This window comes from Scyliorhinus canicula, chromosome 2, assembly GCF_902713615.1.
Source record: "Scyliorhinus canicula chromosome 2, sScyCan1.1, whole genome shotgun sequence".
Lineage (NCBI taxonomy): Eukaryota > Metazoa > Chordata > Chondrichthyes > Carcharhiniformes > Scyliorhinidae > Scyliorhinus > Scyliorhinus canicula.
Window position 1 is genome coordinate 166638013 of NC_052147.1, and position 19449 is coordinate 166657461.

Sequence of the window (19449 nt, forward strand, 5' to 3'; positions counted from 1 at the left end):
TATATATATCACACTGTAGAACGTGTTGCTATGTTAAAGCAGTTACTCATCTAACTGTGAGCTCAAAATGGCAAAGGCAAGAATCATGCTGTTATCTCTACACTTTGTGCTTACTATCACTAGATTTTCAAGCTTATTAATTTATCTTCTTCGTAGCCTAGTTTGACAAGTTATTAATTTAAAAACCTGTGACTTTTTCCACAGATTATCTTTTACGAGGACAGGAACTTCCAGGGTCGGCACTATGAATGCAGTAATGACTGTGCTGACCTGTCCCCTTACTTCAGTCGCTGTAACTCCATGCGAGTCATGAGTGACTGGTGGGTAATGTATGAGAGACCCAATTACATGGGATACCAGTATGCTCTGAGCAGGGGAGAATATCCTGACTACCAGCGCTGGATGGGATTCAATGACAGCATCGGGTCATGTCGCACCTACCCGTATGTAAGTTGGTTATTTACATATTCTGCTCAGATTGAGGTTGAGAAAATGTCCATTGAGCAAAGGATCAAAGGTTGGGGATGTTGCCCTCTTTTCCACACTTGATATTTGTAATAACAGTAATGATACACGGCTGAGTAATTAAAGGTAGAAATTGGAAACCATTGTTCCTCGAATTTGGGTCAAGTAAATTTTCAGGCAGTGTTGTTGGCCACCTAAAATAGGATTAGATGATTTACAATGTAAATGAGATGCCTAAAACCCAGCTTTAGTTGCCCTGAGAGCAATTTGATTGTGATGGATTAAAATGGCAGTGGAAAAAAATAAAAGCAAATTACTGAGAATGCTGCAATCTGAAACAAAAGAGAAAATGCTGGAAAATCTCAGCAGGTCTGGCAGCATCTGTAGGGAGAGAAAAGAGCGAACGTTTCGAGTCCAGATGACCCTTTCTCAAATGGCTGTAGATTTCAGAGCAGAGACTACCGAGAAATTGTTTTGATGAAAAGTCTTCCTGTTGTCCTTAGGACAGTTAGGGTGCAGGTCATGTAATGTTCTTGTTGGCTGGCCTGATTTATTACAAAAACACTTGGGGTTAAAGTTATAAACGATTCATTAACTTTAACTGTGGGTAACCTATAGACAAGAGAACAGGTGAACAAAACAGTAAAATCACGCACAAGCAGCCTCTCTCTTTTGAGCAGCCAGTCTGAGGGGTGAGCTAACTTTAACATTCACCTACATACTAGTGAGACGCCGAGTGGTCAGTTGGTGAATTACAACACAGCCATGCTATCACTACAGGTCTGACTCCACAGTCATTGTTTTCACATTGGGTCGGATTGGATTGTTTTATTGCCTTGTGTACTGAGGTACAGCGAAAAGTATTTTTCTGCGAGCAGCTCAACAGGTCATTAAGTACATGAAAAGAAAATAAAATAAAAAGAAAATACATAATGGGGCAACACAAGATACAAAATGTAACCACATGAACACTGGCATCGGGTGAAGCATCGTGTGCAGTGTTAATCAGGTCAGTCCATAAGAGGGTCATTTAGGAGTCTGGTTATAGCAGGGAAGAAGCTGTTTTTGAGTCTGTTCGTGCATGTTCTCAGACTTTTGTATCTCCTGCCCGATGGAAGAAATTGGAAGAGTGAGTAAGCCGGGTGGGAGGGGTCTTTGATTTGCTGCCCGCTTTCCCCAGGCGGGGAGGTGTAGATGGTGTCAATGGATGGGAGGCAGGTTCATGTGATGGACTGGGCTGTGATCACAACTCTCTGAAGTTTCTTGAGGTCTACGGCCAGGCAGTTACCATACCAAACTGTGATGCAACCAGATATTGCCAACTGTAAAGGTTGGTCAGAATTCATGTGGACATTCTTAATATCCCATCCTCACCAACCAGTTCATACCCCCATCCCTAGTGTTCCCTCTAATCCAGTCCTGTGCCCCTCAAAGTTGCAAACTGCATCTGGAGGGTATTTGTGCATCAACTGTCAATGAGTGTTGATGCTGAATAAGGACCTCAAGTTGGCACGTGGTTACCTCCAAGTCAGAGAACAAAAATGAGACCAGATCAGTTTCTACCTCATAAATACTGGCACTGAAAGACAATGGCCGGGATCATCTGCTCCCACTGAAAGTCAATGGAAGTTAGGGTGGCCTGCTACTGTTGGGCCAGAACATCCTGGCCTCTGTGTATTTGTCTGGGATTGGATAAAATATTTACAGTTTTTTTGCACAGAAATAGTTGGTCAGTTCGGAGCATATCCTTGTATACCTTTTATCCTCATGCACTTACCCAATTTCCCTTTAAATAGAAATTTTACATTTTTCATCATAATTCGTACGCTATATTGCTTCTTTAAGTTAAATATTATATTCTGCTCAGCAGAAAGGTTGACAATCCCAAATCACCCACAAGATAATATGCTGAATACCTCCACCCCGCCGGCTGCAAGTCCTCGGGCGGGATTCTCCGGTCGTCAGGCGAACACGGCTGGAGAATCCCACCCATATTAATCTGAAGAAAAATAGTAAACCAGCTTAATGTACTGACATTAAGAAATCGCCTGACTGTACGGCACTGCTTAAATTTCCCGTGAACAATGTTTTCTTCAAAACAATATGAGATTGCATTAGTTTTGCACACTGGGAATCAGATGAGGATTTATTCCACAGATTCTACGTTATCTGGAATTATCCATAGATCCTGAATAATTGCATTCCTCAGCTGTTCCCTACTAACCAAACTGGTCCTTTTTTATATATTTCAGATGAATAATTGATTCTTTCCTCACAAATTTGTTTTTTTTTCTATTACAGTACCGAGGTGGAAACTACAGAATGAGGATTTACGAGAGGCCTGACTTTGGAGGACAGATGATGGAATTCATGGATGACTGTCCATCTGTCTACGATCGTTTCCGTTACCGTGACATCCACTCCTGCCATGTGATGGACGGTTACTGGAACTTCTATGAACATCCCAACTACAGAGGCCGACAGTACTTCATGAGACCCGGTGAATACAAGAGATACAGTGACTGGGGCGGCTACAACTCAACTATCGGTTCTTTCAGACGCATGAGGGATTTCTAGATTGTTCTTGACATATATGGATTAGATTTTCCAACATATGTATCAGCAGAATAAAACGACGTAACTTAACTGCCTTTTCTCTCAAAAGATTTGTTTTTGGATTGTCTCTCCTGTTCAAATATTGAGTGGAAAGAAATAGCTGAGACAAAGAGGACGCGATTCTCCCAAAAAATCCCCAAGTTACCTTATGGGGGTTTCAGGGAGTTTCCTGCTGGCTCTGCAGGCGAGTTTCTCACGGCTATTCAATGGCACTTCGATTTTCTTAAGCCCACACTTAGATTTTCTTTAGAACTGGGAAGCTGAACTCAGAGATTGGGCAGCCATTGTGAAAGGGTGCCTCAATCTCTAAGTGAGCTTGTGGGCCCCCCACACCCAGCACCATGGGCAATGTCACCTACATGGACACTACCCCACACCTCCCAAGTGAGCATACCATGCTATGGGATCCATGGAGGTCCCCGTTCTTCAGGCCCCACCCAAACCCCCTTACAGCATTCCCTTCCTTCCAAGACCCCTACCCATCACCCCTCCAACCTCTGTGGCCCCTACTTACCTACCTTGCAGTCTGCCACCCTTCAAACTCCCTCTCCACCCTCATTTAAAGAGCATGGACCACTCACCGCCTGGTCCTTGCAGTGCCAACCTGGCACTCGGGCACTCTAGCACTGCCACCTTGGCACTCAGGCAGTGCTCTTGCTGGCTTGGCAGTGCCGTCCAGGTACCTTGGCAGTGCCACGGTGCCAGCTGGACAGTGCCAAGGTACCAACGTTCCAGGGTGAAGGCCAGGGAGCCACCCTGCACTTACACTGACTTCCCAGGGGTCTCCGATGTCCCCGAGACCTCCCGGGTATCGTTCTGCCTGGTTTGCATTTGTGCAGACCAGCATTGATCGGCTTCCCTGTGGTGGCCGGAGAATCGAGGGAGGCTGTTGGATCCTGGGTGAGTAGGTCATAAGTAGGTTTATAACCTACTTCCGGGAGCGGCATTCGGTCACGCCCATTTGGGGCGGGGTTCCAACTCCAACATCTCGCTGGACTTTGGAGAATCTCGAGAGGCGAGGAGCCTGTTGGGAGGCCAACTTTAAGCCTCCCCCGGGATTCTCAGGCCACGTTGTGTTCTCGCTTGAGCACAAAGTGGCTGGGGAATGACGGCCATATTTTCATTATGTTCAAGATGATTAAGGCTAATTTAAGGCAAATGTGTGATGATCTTCCCATCATTCCCATTGAAGTTGAGAATTCACACAAATTATTTCCTGGACAATGACCATTCGATGAATCAATTTAATGGTATTACAATTAAAATTTGATTCCTTTCTCTATAAGTAGCCAAAGGTTCAGTTCCAGATCATTTTGGAGTCTAATGCATGGAAGTCAGACGCATTAATAGTTAAATAAATAACAGCCGATGGCTGAGCCCTTCTGGGTTTGTTTTTAATCACAATGTTAATGGCGAAAGCAGTGAGAACTTTGTGCTTTGCATTAACGCATAAAACATTAACTGAAGTAAGTTGCCATGAATGGTAAAATCTCAGTTCATCTGGGTTCACACACATCTGACTCTTTCTTTGCATCAACATTCTCACCAGAACGTCCCAGTCCCAGAGCTTTTCTGCTTTTGACCACTTTGTTACAACTCATTTCTAGAAACTCTTCCCTGACCCACCCTCAACTCGTTAAAGGGGATATTTATTTTAAATGAATAAAGCAAAGGAACTGGAGCAAAAAAAGATTTCTTCACAACAGGCATTGATCTTGTATCATAGAACATAGAACAGTACAGCACAGAACAGGCCCTTCGGCCCTCGATGTTGTGCCGAGCAATGATCACCCTACTTAAACCCACATACCCGTAACCCAACAATCCCCCCATTAACCTTACACTACGGGCAATTTAGCATGGCCAATCCACCAAACCCGCACATCTTTGGACTGTGGGAGGAAACCGGAGCACCCGGAGGAAACCCACGCACACACGGGGAGGACGTGCAGACTCCACACAGACAGTGACCCAGCCGGGAATCGAACCTGGGACCTGGGACCCTGGAGCTGTGAAGCATTGATGCTAACCACCATGCTACCGTGAGGCCGTAAAATCCACAATCTGCCGTGGTCGGATTTGAACCCACATCCTGAGAGCATTGCCCTGGTTCTCTGGATTACCAGTCCAATGACAATACCACTACGCCAATGCCTCCCTGCCAATCATTCTTCCATTCGTGCAAAATACATCAGCTGTGATTCCTGCCCGAACTGTGATTTAAATAAATTGTTTTCTGAAATATTTATTTTCTTTTCCTCACCACCACTGACACAGTCGGAGCTATATATTTCTCTTTAAACATTTCAGACTGACCTTGACATAAACAAAGCAGCTTGCTAAATATCTCCAATAAAGTGACTGGCATCAAAAAACCTTGAATGACAACAAATTTTCTATATCTGCCAATCAAGCATCGACTTAACTATTTACCACAAGATGTTTGTCTTTCTCAGTATCGTTGATTCAGAGAAGATTCAACATGCTCCATTCAGCATTTTAAATGAGCTGAGCATTTCAGCCTCAGCCACCAACTTAGGCGGTGAATCCCAGATGCCCTTTGAGTGAACAGGTTTTCCTCTTTTCCCCATAATCCTTCTGCCAATCATATGAAATCTATGCCCTGGGAACTGACCCCTCAGCTAGGGGAAACAAGTCTTTCCTCTCTATCCTGGCTTGGCCCCTCATAATTTTGTAAACCTCAATCAGGTCGCCCCTTAGCCCCTTAGTTCAACGGTAAACAACCCTAGACTGCTTCTATCATTTACTCAGGTAGTGTGTTCCAGATCATGACAATTTTCAGCGTAAAAAACAATTCTCCGTATCTCCCCTCTGGTTCTGTAGCCAATCACTTCAAATCTGTGTCCACAAACCTTTGCTGTAGTGGAACCAATTAGACTTTATTTACTACGTTGCAAAGCTTCATTATTTTGAACATGTACACTACATCGCCTCTGAATTTCTCTGCTTTAAGGAGAACCAATCCCAGCGTTCTAATGTCTCTGTGTAATTGAAATCTCATATCTCTGATACCATTCTGCTAATTATCTTCCCCACCTCTTCAAATACCGTTATTGAGCGCATGTCGTTTTATTGTAAATGTGCTTGGCAGAGTAAGGGTTAACATGAGACTGGAGATTGACACCACTCACTGTACGATGGATGGAGTTACATGGTAAGAGACTTTGAAAGAACATTCTGGAATCAGCCTGCTGGCCATGGCAGAAGCACCATGCAATTGCAGTAACCTAGGATCAGTAAATAGTAACATAAAAGACTGTTTATGTATGAAAATATAAGTCTTAAGTTCCTCATCACTGAGCCATGGCATACAATATAGTATTACAACTTGGTTGGCAGCTGTGGAATGACTTACAACATGATGAAAAACAGTGATATAAAATGTGGCTTTGCAAACCCAGAATAATATCCCCAAAAAACTGAAGCCAGACTAGAGTTTCATGCATGCGCGGCATTGTAGCACAGTGGTTAGCACTGTTGCTTCACACCGTCAGGGTCCAAGGTTCGGTTCCCCACTTGGGTCACTGTCTATGTGAAAACTGCACATTCTCCCTTGTGTGCGTGGGTTTCCTCCGGGTGCTCCGGTTTCCTCCCACAAGTCCCAAAAGACGTGCTGTTAGGTAATTCGGACATTCTGAGTTCTCCCTCCATGTACCCATACAGGCGCCAGAGTGTGGTGACCAGGGGATTTTCGCAGTAACTTCATTGCAGTGTTAATGTTAGCCTACTAGTGACAATAAAGATTATTATTATTATTACGTAAGACAGAAAATTGAACAGACTGCTGAAGCATCTTCACTGTAGTCGTCAAAGTTGAGAAATCAACCAGAGTGAGTGGTGTAGCCACCTAAGATGGACACTGGGCTAACAAGATGGAGAACTGCTAAGACTGCAGGGAAAAGCATTTTAGCCAAGGCAAGCAGTCTGCAAAGACTGATTAGCATTTTGCAAGCAGCAAAACTAGTTTCTGGCCAGGTGGAAGATCTCAAACCAAAGGTGTTAATAGCAAAACGCTTTGCATATTAATGAGGCAATCCAGATCTGGGCACACACAATGGCAACATTTGGGTTTTGAATAGATACTTTAAGTGGATGTCCAGACAGAGCGGCACCAGAAGTATCCACCATAGAGACCGCCCCCTCCATCGAGGAGAGACCCTCACATTGGGTGAATTCCAAAGATATCGATTAGGATCTGATCCAATCGATACCTGAAGGTGAAAGCCCGCCCCAAAAAAGGCACGGACATTGGGGCCCTATAAAGATAGACCCCCACACATGGTCCTGTCTGTTGTTTTCGTGCTCCGGCTTTGACTTCGACCCAGAACTTCGACTTGTATCCTGACTCCAGCTGTTGAGCACCAGCCGCCGAACCGTAAGTGACAATACGACGCTCGCTACGCGAACCAGCCCCACTAGACCCCCAGCGACCAGCACACTCTCTGAAGGTTGCAGACCAAGATCGGAACGAAGGCCTCGCTCCCTGACCTTGCCTGTTCCTGTTTAGTTAAGTATTCTGATCGCTTAGTTTAGTTGTAGCTTAGTCCCTTAGCGTGTGCATGAGTATTTATTATATTTGTAATAATAAATACTAATCGTTTGGAACTTACTAATCGGTGTATCGTTTTATTACTTTGAACCTGACCTTGGAATATTTGTGAGGTGTTATACGACACCTGGCGACTCCCGAGCTGAAAATACACACACAGAGCCTAGCAGTGTTAAGCACACGGCCTTTAAACGGAGGCGTGTTAATACACTCCAATAAACGCGAATTACACTCAAGTAAAACGTGCAACAGTGAACGCCCACTGTAAAACCCCCGTATGGCATAGAATAAAAAATTTTAAAACCTGGTCTAATCAGAATGACTGGTGAGTTCAAGAATTGCAAGATCCCTGAGTAATGCAGAGAAATAAAATTGCTCAGGTCACAAGATGGGTGAGCAAAACTATAAAATTTGCAAGGCCCTGTGTGATGTGAAGAATACTGGAAAGTTCATGAGATGGTGAGGAACAATTACAAAAAATAACATGTGCTTACATTAAAGAATAGCTGGCAGTCCCACAGCTCAGCGTATCAATAGAGAAGCTGGAAGTCAGCTGGAAGTTACAAAAACATGCAAATATCAGCAAGCTTTGTTTTATTAAAAATAAAGATTTATACATTTAACAGCTTAAAAATAACAAAGTGGCTGATTGTCTGGCAGACCATCAAAATCACAAGGCACGGGGTGTTCACAGAGGAAAGAAACACCTACGATGGTATAGGAACATTTTCACTGACTGAATATTGAGCTGGCTTTACCTAATTGAGGATCAGCTGGCAAAACAACCCGCGGAGACAGCAACTCTGGTTAAGACGGCTTTACGTTCCAAGCTTGGTCAACATATGAGCCAGAGCGATTTGCATAAGCACTAAAACCACTCTGCTTTACAATGCTTTAAGTTCAAAAGTTATATAATTTACAGAATCAGTAGCCCTGCCTCAGCTGGACTCGGTCCAATCCTTGTAGCTGTAGATTTTACCCTGACCAATGAATTTTACTTTGGGCAGCATGGTAACTTTGCGATCAGCTCATGGTGTAGTCATGTCTATCCACTGGCCATCTGTTGTTTTCCAAGACTCTCGCATCTGCTGTCTTTTGCTCTCCCTCACTCCTATTTCTTCTCACCATAGTGTGGTCCCAAGCTGAAACATTGCCTGCCTGAGTACGGGATGTCTAGGGTTGTTGATAAGAACTGCTTCCTCTGCTGACCATATCTTTTCTGTTTGATTCTGTCTTTCTTAGGAATGTGGTCAAGTTAGCTAGCTTAAATCACATCATAAATTGGAGCCACTACTATTAGCAAGGGTTTAAATGCTTGTTACTACTATGTTCTAAGAATACATCTTTAATAGTTAATAATGATTACTGTATATATTTTCTGTGAGTAGTTTCAGTCCTCAATAAACTAACTTATGTCGAGCGATTGTAGTGTTATCCTAGCTATCCGCATTTAAGTGTCTCATTTCAGGACCCCACCCCTCCTTTCAAGGGATAAAAGAAAAATCAGGAGGAATACCCCAGGGCACAAATGCGCCCACCTGGAATATCTAAAGCTTTCAAAAGCAAACAGGCATCTCTGCTCCGACAATCCCTTTGAATTGTAACCTTCATGAATCACTACACACCTTTCTGCACTAAACTTCATCTGCCACATGCCTGCACATTCCACCAGCCTGTCTGAAGTAATTTGAAGTTCAATACTATCCTTTTAACTGTTCACAATATTCCTAAGTCTTGTGTCGCTGCTAATTTTCAAATTGCAATCTGTACATCAACATCTCAGTCAGGAAAGCAATGCGGGAACATTAACCACCAGAGAACCTCACCATATAAACCATGGCCCAATGTGACAAAGAGCACTCAGTTTCCCATCATACAACCACTTTGTCTCCATCCTACCTTTGCCCATTTCAGTTCATGGTCTTTGAATTTGCTGACAAGTCTGATTTGTGATACTTGATCACTGAAACGAATGAACAAAAGAAAACACAATTAGAGGTGGAATCTTTAAGTACAAAAATTGTAGTTGATTGTAGTGATCTAACAGATATGTTTCTAAGTGTGGTAACGAGTGAGAATTGCTGCTGTTTCCCGACGGCTGAGATGGTGAGACCGCCACCAGTATCTACCGCCAATTAGGGCCAGTAATGACTCCCCACGGGCTTCACGCGGAAATGGCCGACCCACCAGCTGATTCATCTGGACCATGCCCGGCAGCTCCCTTCTAACGAGGGAGAGCTGCTCTTAAACCGATCCCGCAGAGCAAACCCCAGTCAACTCGAAGCATGCCACTGCGCAGACTCGCTCCCTGATACGGAGATGCTAACCTGGCCAGACTGTTGGACACGGTGGAGTCCAGACTGAATACCCTGTACCGCCAAGGAGGTCGGAGTGTCAGCCACAGAGCAACCAGTACCGCCTAGGAGGCAGTGGCAGCGGCCATCAGCACGAGGAATGTCATGAGAAAGACCGCCACACAATATCTCAAGAAGGTCAACAATGTCCACTGGGCTGCACAGGTGAGTTACCATCAGCCCCCTGGACACAGTGGGCTATGCAGATCCCCACCCCCCGTCCCTCCCGTCCCCAGATATCCCTGCATTTGGCATTGTATCACACCTAGCACAATACTGCTCATACCCCACCCATTTCCAGCAGAGGTGCCCACGCCTGACCTCGGATCCTGTGATGCATTAAGCATGCAGTCACAATGCCCTCTCTTTGTCCTTGCAAGAGATGTTAGTCCATAACAGGTGGGAAAGTGCCCAGATGTAGCCCAGTCTCAGAGGGGCATAATTTAGCGTGTCAACACCATGGTGCAGACAAAGGGGATCTGCCCGGGCTGGCAGATCCAGTTGATGCAGGGGCCTCTAGACCGCACTGCAGCCCTCCTTCCAATCAAAGGTGACCCCCAAGGCCCTATGGGCACCGATCTGGAGGAATGAGCACTGAAGGCCAACCTTGAGCATCACTGTAGGGAAACAATGGCAGTCACCAGCTCTCCCAAGTCCCCTCCTCCTGACAATGTCCCATCTCCGGGTGAGAGGATGGAACAGAGTGGCACGGTGAGACATGTGCCTCTGGCATGTCGGACAGGGTCCTCCGCCCCCAGGTCCTCCAGAGGATGCCTGCCATGGGGTATTAAAGGACACAGGGTGCGGGAGGCAGCAGGCTGCCTCCACTTTTGATAGTGCATCCTAAGGACACCACTGGACACAGAGGGCTAAGCAGATCCAGGACCATTGAGAGGCCACAGAGGTTGGGGATGGGTGGCACCATCTTTACGTATGAACGGCTGGGATCACTATTGTACAACATTAAAACATTTTACACTCGATACATGTCAAGCCTCTGTCATGTTATTCTGCACTGCGGACCATCCTGCACCCTCCTCCCCCAGTTGCCCTCCGACCTCCCCCAGATCCAGCCCCTTGGACACTGTAGCCCTAGACCTGGTCCCTACCTCCCCGAGGCATACAACGTGGAGATGATGGGTGCAAGAGCACTGTCAGCAAAGAAACTGGAGTTAAACCATGTCATTGATTGAGGAGCACCAGAGTCAGCTCACAGCGGGTTATCATCACGCTCCTGCCTTGTGTATTGACCTGCTGAAAGTGCCAACACAGGCCCATCACCCTGAGGTGATGATACACATATCCAGGGATGGTGGAGGGCATGTTTAGGGAGGAGCAGATTGGGTGGAGTGAGGGGGAGTGACGGTGTGCGGGAGATGTTGGGTGAGAAGGGGAGAGGGGTTGACCTGTCACGTCCTATGAGAAGCGGGCAAGGAAGAGGGCCTCCCTTATCCTCGGGGCATTCCGGTACCGTGCAGCCGCCTGTCCTCCATCCTCCGGCTGCTCCGGGCCCAGCTTCCAGCCCTTCCTCGTCCTGCTTCTCCTCATCCTCCTCCTCAGCCAAGCCTGCATGTTCCCCCTCCTCCACCTCCAGCATGTCACCGCTCTGCTCTGCCAGGTTGTGGAGGGAACAGCAGACCACCACAAAGCCGGAGGAGCTCTGGGGCAGTACGGCAGTGCACCACCAGAGAAGTCGAGTCATCAGAACTGTATTTTCAGCAGTCTGATACACCACTCAATGACAACCTGGGTGGCCACATGGGCCTTAGTTATATTGGGTCTCATCATTGGTCCCTGACATCCACCCTGGCATCATTAGCCAGGACATCTTTGGGTACCCTTATCCCCCAAGAGCCAACCGGTAACCCTGGGGTGTGCATCGAAGATGCCAGGAATCTCCAACTGCCCCAGGATGTAGTTGTTCTGCACACCCCTGGGGCAGCGTGCACACACGTGCATGATCTTGAGGTGGTGGTCACACACAAGTTGAACACTGAGGGAGTGGAACCTCTTTCTGTTAATGAAGGGTGCTCCTGGGCTGCCAGGTGCATGCAAGGTGACATGCATGACATCCATTTCACCCTTGACCTGGGGCATCCCAGTCGTGGCAGGGAATCCTATTTCCTGGGCATCATGATGGGCTTGGTCCAGGTCAAAGTTTATATAGTCAGCCGCCCGTGATTTCACAGATACACTTGCGGGTTGTAGGTTGGGAAATGCCACACAAGTCCCTGCTTGTGCGATGCAAAGAAAATAGGGATAAGGTTACCATCACAGCCACCGAGATAAGGTACCTGCCTCCTCCATGTGGTGCCAGATCTACAAGGACAAGGCACAGGTGCCGTATCGTCCCATAATTGAGGCTCCTGTGGCACATGCTGTCTGACATCTCTTCAAATGACCAGCAATGCCTGTGCACCTTGCACCACTACCAGCCTCCCCTTTGGGTCTCTCCATGGCCTGAAGGGCGACCAGGTCCTCAGGGTGTACATGGGCTGCCCACGCGAGTCTCTGTTGCCGCTGCCGCTCCATTTTCTCAGTCGCCTGGTCACCTTGACTGCCACCGCCAATGCGAGGCCAGCTGCTATGAGGCCCACAATATCATCCGTAATGTGATATCTGTGAAGAATTGGAGAGGGTGAGGGACCGACAATCAGTTATGGTTTCCAACCCAGGATCCTTGAGTCCACCAAGCCTCCCCAACCCATACATTGCTTGCCATCTCTCAGGGTGTCATCCAACAAGTCGGTTGTGGTGACGGACCCTGCCCTCCACATGAACCCCCAGCCAGAGCAGTGGCTGATGGGCACCGGAGCCAGAACCTGGGCCCCAGACCCTGACCTGTGCATTACTTGAACCGGGTGCAGGTTCCCTCTCCTCACTCCAACCCTCTGGGTGCAGGGGTGACACCAGTGCTGAGGCCCAGCTCTTGGGTCTTTGATTGTTGGCTGCTGCCTCTGAGATGTTGTAGCCTCTAGTGTTCAGGCAGAGTGTCCAGGGCCTCTCAATCTGATTGGGATGCTAGGCAGTAAACCTTACCACAGCGACATGGCATGTCTACTCACGGTAATCCAATTGGGAGCTTTGAAGTGCTCACATAACTAATATTTCCAATCTCCTATTAGCAATAGCCTTCAGCTGCATGGCTGTAGGCCGCCGCTGCCACAGAGAGGTAAGGTAACCTGCATCATATACCACAGACAGGGCTCTGTCCTGGGTTGTTCCCGTTGAATGGACAACTGAGGTTGCACCTATTATCAGTATACATGACCTAGGGTGGGGGACGGCATTTTGGACATGAGGGGGCTGAGACCCTGATCGCACAACCCAGGGGTAACCCCTTTAAAATGGCTGCTGACCCTCCCCCCCAATTGGGCCCATTTCCCTCTGGGGGTCCCCCACCCGACCTGAGCAGTGGGGCAGCCAGCCCCGTTGCCCCGGACTGATTGCCCGATTTCCACAATAGCGATTCACCTCCTCTGATCCCCACGTCGCCATTGGAGTAGCTTCACATTGCTAAATAGGAGTGCGAAAGGGCGCCCGCATGACCACTGACTGGGAAGCCGGTTAGATTATGGGATGCCGTTTGATAGGAATTCCTTCCCGTTAATGAGATGGAGATTGGCCAGAATTGGTGATTATTGGTTTCTCGCCATGTTGCACCGGGATCCCGATCTCGCCAATGAGAGCGGATCAGTTTGATTGGAAACGGATCGGCTTCTAGCGTGGTTCCGATTTTGACGTATCCTGTCTTCCAACCGCCTTGCGCGAATTCACAGCCAGCGAGACACATCCACTGGATTGTGCCTGATGCGTCTGCAGCATGACCTACAAAACATTTCCATATTTATTGATGTATCACGATGAAGTGTATCATGTTTTAATTAGTTTGAACAGCGCAACAAATGCATTTATGTAGATACTGTTCCTGGAAACAGCTATATCGATCTGCAAAGAGATTGCTGGAGCTTTTTTTTTTACTCTTTTGGTTAATTTAGGAAGGGGCTAGCTGGCCATACCTTGGAAACAATTGAAACTGTTTGACAACAGGTAGAATGTAGAAAGGACAATGGAATCTCCCTCTTTGTTTTTACACGACAAATAAAATGAAGTGAAAGCAAAGTGAAGTGAATCAGTGACATGTCAAGCAACATGTCAAGTGACGTGTTTTGTTCTCTTTTTGCTGATGTTCAGCATCAAATCATATGAATAACAAAGGGGCAGAGTAGAGAGATCATTCTGTACAGCATATATATACCACCCTGTACAGCTAAGTTAAAGCAGTTACTCATCTAACTGTGAGCTCAAAATGACAAAGGCAAGAATCAGTCTGATTTTCTACAGGATGTGAGAGTTTGTGATTACTATCGCTTGATTTTCAAGTTTATTAATTTATGTTATCGTCTCTTTCCACAGATTATCTTTTACGAGGACAGGAACTTCCAGGGTCGGCACTATGAGTGCAGTAATGACTGTGCTGACCTGTCCCCTTACTTCAGCCGCTGTAACTCCATGCGTGTCATGAGTGACTGGTGGGTGATGTATGAGAGACCCAATTACATGGGATACCAGTATGTTCTGAGCAGGGGAGAGTATCCTGACTACCAGCGCTGGATGGGATTCAATGACAGCATCGGGTCATGTCGCACCTACCCATATGTAAGTTTGTTGCTTCCATATTCTGCTCAGATGGAGGTTGAGAAAATGTTCATGGACCAAAGTACCTAAGTTTGGGGAGTTATCCTGATTTTCATTCTTGCAATTTTCACTGACAGAATAGATCGACTGTTGAGTAATTAAAGGTGTAAATCTGTATTAGATAAATTGGAACTTACTGTTCTTGAAATTAGGTCAAGGTATTTGTCAGGCAGTGCTGGTGTCCATCTAAATCAGGGTTATATTACTTAAAATGCAAATGAGTGGCCAAAGAACTGGCTTTAGATGCCACTGTGTCTTCTGCCAATATAATTTGGACAATTGATGTCCATCTGCGTGTGTGCAGAAATCCAATGACTCGCACATATCGGTTTACCCAGCGCACCACCAACTCATTTTGCTTTCTATCTTAGTTATTGCAATGTGCTTTCAGTTTGTGAATCTCATGGATCACACATATCACTTAGTCAGCAGGTTGCTGGGAAGATCTAGTTTACAAGCATTTTATTAAGCATTTGGATGAAGTATTGCAGTGTTTTCCAAGGAGTGGCAGGGACACCCTGAATCGTTACTGAATGTTGCTGTTTCAACCCAGTTTAATATTTTCTGTCATCTGTCAATTTATGTGAACATATGTTACTGAATATTCAGTGATCCCAAAGATTCGGTAAAGGCAGGAAAGAAAACTGTTCCAACGAGCTGACCAATTCTCGTGGGTTAGCGAAGGGGCTGAATTGTACCTTTACTACACTGCATGTCCTGTCACATTCTCAAATCTCTCCAGTTTCAGTAGGATCAATGAATTCATGACAGAGCAGAACTAAGTATGATTTTGTGGGGTACAAACAACCACTTTATTTTTATATGCAGGGACATAGTACTTGAAAGTAAATAAGCTGGGTTAATGTTGCACATTGCCCCCTGTAAAGAAGGCAGCAACACATATAACTGCACATACATGGCATTGGAATCTAACATAGCCTGCAGGTGCTCTCAGAGAAGTTTGATTATGATGAATTATTACAAGGTTGTAGTTCCTTAAGCAGCGACTGCTCAGGGGTTTTTATGCAAAGTCTTTCTGTTGTTCTCAGGAAATTTGGGTACTTGTCTGACTTCACTGGCATTGTGATCACAGCCTCTCCAATCACTTCATACCCCCCATCCTCAGTGCCCATCCTAATCCAATCCTCGTGCCCCTGTAAACTGTCTCTGGAGGGTGTTCACATCAAGTGTTAATGAGTGCTGATGCTGAATTTTGGACATTACATTGGCACGGGACTGCCTCTAGGATTGGGAACAAAAAAGGGACCTGATGAGTTTCTACCTCATAAACAGTTTCAGTTAAAGAACGAGATCTGACTGTGATTGGATAATTTTTGTTGTATAAATTTAGAGTACCAATTTCTTTTTCCAATTAAGGGGAAATTTAGTGTGGCCAATCTGCCTACCCTGCACATTTTTGGTTTGTGGGGGTGAGACCCATGCAGCCATGGGGAAAATATGCAAGCTCCACATGGACAGTGGTCGGGGGATTGAACCCGGATCCTCAGCACCGTGAGATAGCAGTTATAACCACTTTCCTGCCGTGCTGTCCTAGGATAATTTGTTACAGAGAATTGATGGCACAGAAACAGACCGTTCAGTACAACAATCTACTCAGTCATGTCTATGGCTTTGTCTTTGTGCACCACACGAATATTCTCCATCTCTCTATGTCAAACACTGTGAGCATACCCTTGTATTCCTTTTACCCTCCATGCTTTTACCTAGCTTCCTCCTTTATGCATGAACAGTATATTTACTGTTTTTGATAATACTTTGAGCATTACATTGACTAACTAAGTGCATCAACTCAATCTTCTGCACAACCCCACGAGAGTCAATTATATTAAATACACATTTGACTGAAAAGGAACTTATTGAATTGGATGTTCAGAATCTGGGTTGAGACTCAGAATCTGTTGGCTCTTACTCACTGATGTAATTGTTATTGTTACCTTGTGGACTGTTTTCTTGTTCCAAATTCTTTTGTCACAATGTAAGATGCGATTTTTGTTGACTGATATTTCACCGTTTAAGTGTAATTGTAGCATTGAAACACTCTCAGCCATGCTTTACATTACATCTAAGGTACATAAAAATGACATCAGTATAACAATATGAGTCCGACAAAATGGACATTGCTACACTCAAACCTTTCGAATCATTTTATTCTCTAGGTTATATTTTCCCCACAAACTCTTTGCCTTTGCCATAGACATAGCTAATCAAGCTAATATATTCTAGACCATCATAGACATTGCTGAGTGAATGGCTCTCAGTCCATCACTCCAAGATCTGTGAAGTTATCCTTACCTTCGGCCCACTTACACAGTAATTAATGCTCAGCAGAAAGCTGTTCTAACGCCGGAGTGGTTTGCGCCCCGCCGGCCGGCGTGGAAGGCCTTTGGCGCCGCGCCAGCCGGGGCCAAAAGGACTCCACCGGCCGGCGCGTGTCCGCGCATGCACGGGAGTGTCAGCGGCTGCTGATGTCGTCCCCGTGCATGCGCAGGGGGGTTTCACCTTCGCGCCGGCCATCGCAGAGGCCTACACGGCCAGCGTGTAGGAAAAGAATGACCCCACAGCACAGGCCCGCCCACGGATCGGTGGGCCCCGATCGCGGGCCAGGCCACTGTGGGGGCAACCCCCGGGGCCAGATTGCCCTGTGCACTCTCCAAGGACCCCGGAACCCGCCCGCGCTGCCAGGTCCCGCCGGTAAAGGAACTAGTCCAATTTAAACTGGCGGGACCTGCATAGAACAAGCGGGACTTCGGCCCATCGCGGTTCGGAGAATCGCCGGGGGGGGGGGGGGGGCCGACTGGCGTGGCGTGGCTCCCGCCCCGCCAAGTCTGCGCTGCTAGAGAATTCAGCGGTGGCGGAATTCACCCGCCGGCGGGGGGTTGGAGAATCCCGCCAAATATCTTCAGTCAGAATTCTTCTTTTGCAGCTCCATGTTCTTCCCACTATCAATTGAAGTCTGCACATAAGACTCCAGCACAACCAGCCTATAATTGTTCATATGAAAAATCAAAAACACAGTTACATGAATCAAATGAATGCAACACAAAGTTCAATAATTCTTTGGTTTAAAAGGACCAGAGAATATTAATCTGAAGCAAAAAAAATGTAACCCTTCATTTACTGATAAAACGAAACCTCCAGTCTGCATGAGCCTTACATTTATTGTGCCCAAAACCTCTGATTTAACTGCATACAATTATCCAAAAGTTGCAACTGAAAATCAGGTGAGGTTAGAGCCACAGGTCCTGTTCATGTTCCCTCAGCTTAATTATTATTGTTCATGAGATTGTGCCTCCTAACCAACCTGCTCCATTTTTACATACTACAAATCGGTACTTGATATTTTCAACACAAAAATCCTTTTATTTCTATGACAGTACCGAGGTGGAAACTACAGAATGAGGATTTACGAAAGGCCTGACTTTGGAGGACAGATGATGGAATTCATGGATGACTGTCCATCGGTCTATGATCGTTTCCGTTACCGTGACATCCACTCCTGCCATGTGATGGACGGTTACTGGAACTTCTATGAACATCCCAACTACAGAGGCCGACAGTACTTCATGAGACCCGGTGAATACAAGAGATACAGTGACTGGGGCGGCTACAACTCAACTATCGGATCTTTCAGACGCATGAGGGATTTCTAGATTGTTCCTGACAAATATGGTTTTGATTTTCTAACATATGTGTCAGCAGAATAAATATATTTAACTTAACTGCTTTTTCTCTCAATTGATTTGTGTTTGGAGTGTCGGGGAAATTGTCTGTCATGTTCGAATATTGAATGGGATGGGTAAACAATACTTGAAACAATGGGCTGGATTCTTCCGTCCCACCCGCCGCAAGAACGCCACGGGCGAGACGCGGACAATGGAGAAGTCCGATGACCTCGGGCAGGAATCTCCGATCGCCAGGCGGGCATGGCTGGTGAATCCAACCCAATAACTACACCATAGGCTCAAAATTAGTAACGGAAAAGTTGGGGCATATATGGAATGGTCTTCATACTGTGTGGGTACCTATACTTCAGGAACTGCAGCGGTTCAAGAAGGCAACTCACTACCAGCTTCTGAAGGGCAATAGGATGGGCAATAAATGCTGGCCTGACCAGCAATGCCCACATCCCATAAATGAATTTTTAAAAATTTATACACCCTGTCTCACTTTCCATTCCTGAAAATCCCTCACAAATTGTGCCCATAACCTTGACCATTCGATAATCAACTTTTGTGATCATGAAAATATACCTCACTAAGGAATAGGCCTGTATTATCTAAATGGGAGTAGAAGTTCCATTCCTCATAATCTCTGAATCTGAAGCATGGAAGCCAAATGTAGCAATACATCATTTAAATTCAGTTCCGTGTTTTCATTTAATCACACTGTTAGGACAGAAAGAATGAAAGTTTCAACCTTTCCATGAGCACTGCAGACACCTCCAAAATGCAGCACTCATTCAGTACTGCTGTAGCCATCAAAGATAGCCACCTGCAAAGGACCATGGGAATTATGGCCAACCTAGGACTCAGACAGATGCAGAGCCTATGTGTATCTGAAACACAGGTAACCAGACCTGATCGAAACCCCCGCTCATTTGCATTTGAATGGGCCATTTTCCCAGGACAATAGAACTCCAATCAATCAACCGGTACAGCCACAGACTGATTGGCGCCACTCCCTTTACTCAGAAAGCCCACTGCCAAGGTCAATAACTGCTAAGGA

General features: G+C 46.1%; 2 protein-coding genes across 3 annotated transcripts; both read left to right on the plus strand.

Moving 5' to 3' along the window:
• On the plus strand, window positions 1-3116 carry LOC119961501 (gamma-crystallin S-1-like). The gene is made up of 3 exons (XM_038788852.1): window positions 1-76; window positions 205-447; window positions 2767-3116. The coding sequence occupies exons 1-3, from the start codon at window positions 68-70 to the stop codon at window positions 3040-3042; spliced, it is 528 nt and encodes a 175-aa protein (XP_038644780.1). The 5' UTR covers window positions 1-67; the 3' UTR covers window positions 3043-3116.
• On the plus strand, window positions 46-18443 carry LOC119961437 (gamma-crystallin S-1-like). 2 transcript variants are annotated; one of them, XM_038788813.1, is made up of 3 exons: window positions 46-76; window positions 14422-14664; window positions 18099-18374. In XM_038788813.1, exons 1-3 carry the CDS (start codon window positions 68-70, stop codon window positions 18372-18374), a joined length of 528 nt encoding a protein of 175 aa, XP_038644741.1. In that variant the 5' UTR covers window positions 46-67. The 2 variants fall into 2 exon arrangements, with proteins under 2 accessions (XP_038644741.1, XP_038644748.1); XM_038788820.1 differs by lacking the exon at window positions 46-76 and adding an exon at window positions 14252-14323 and having other exon boundaries at window positions 18099-18443.
• Window positions 18444-19449: the final 1006 nt, after the last annotated feature.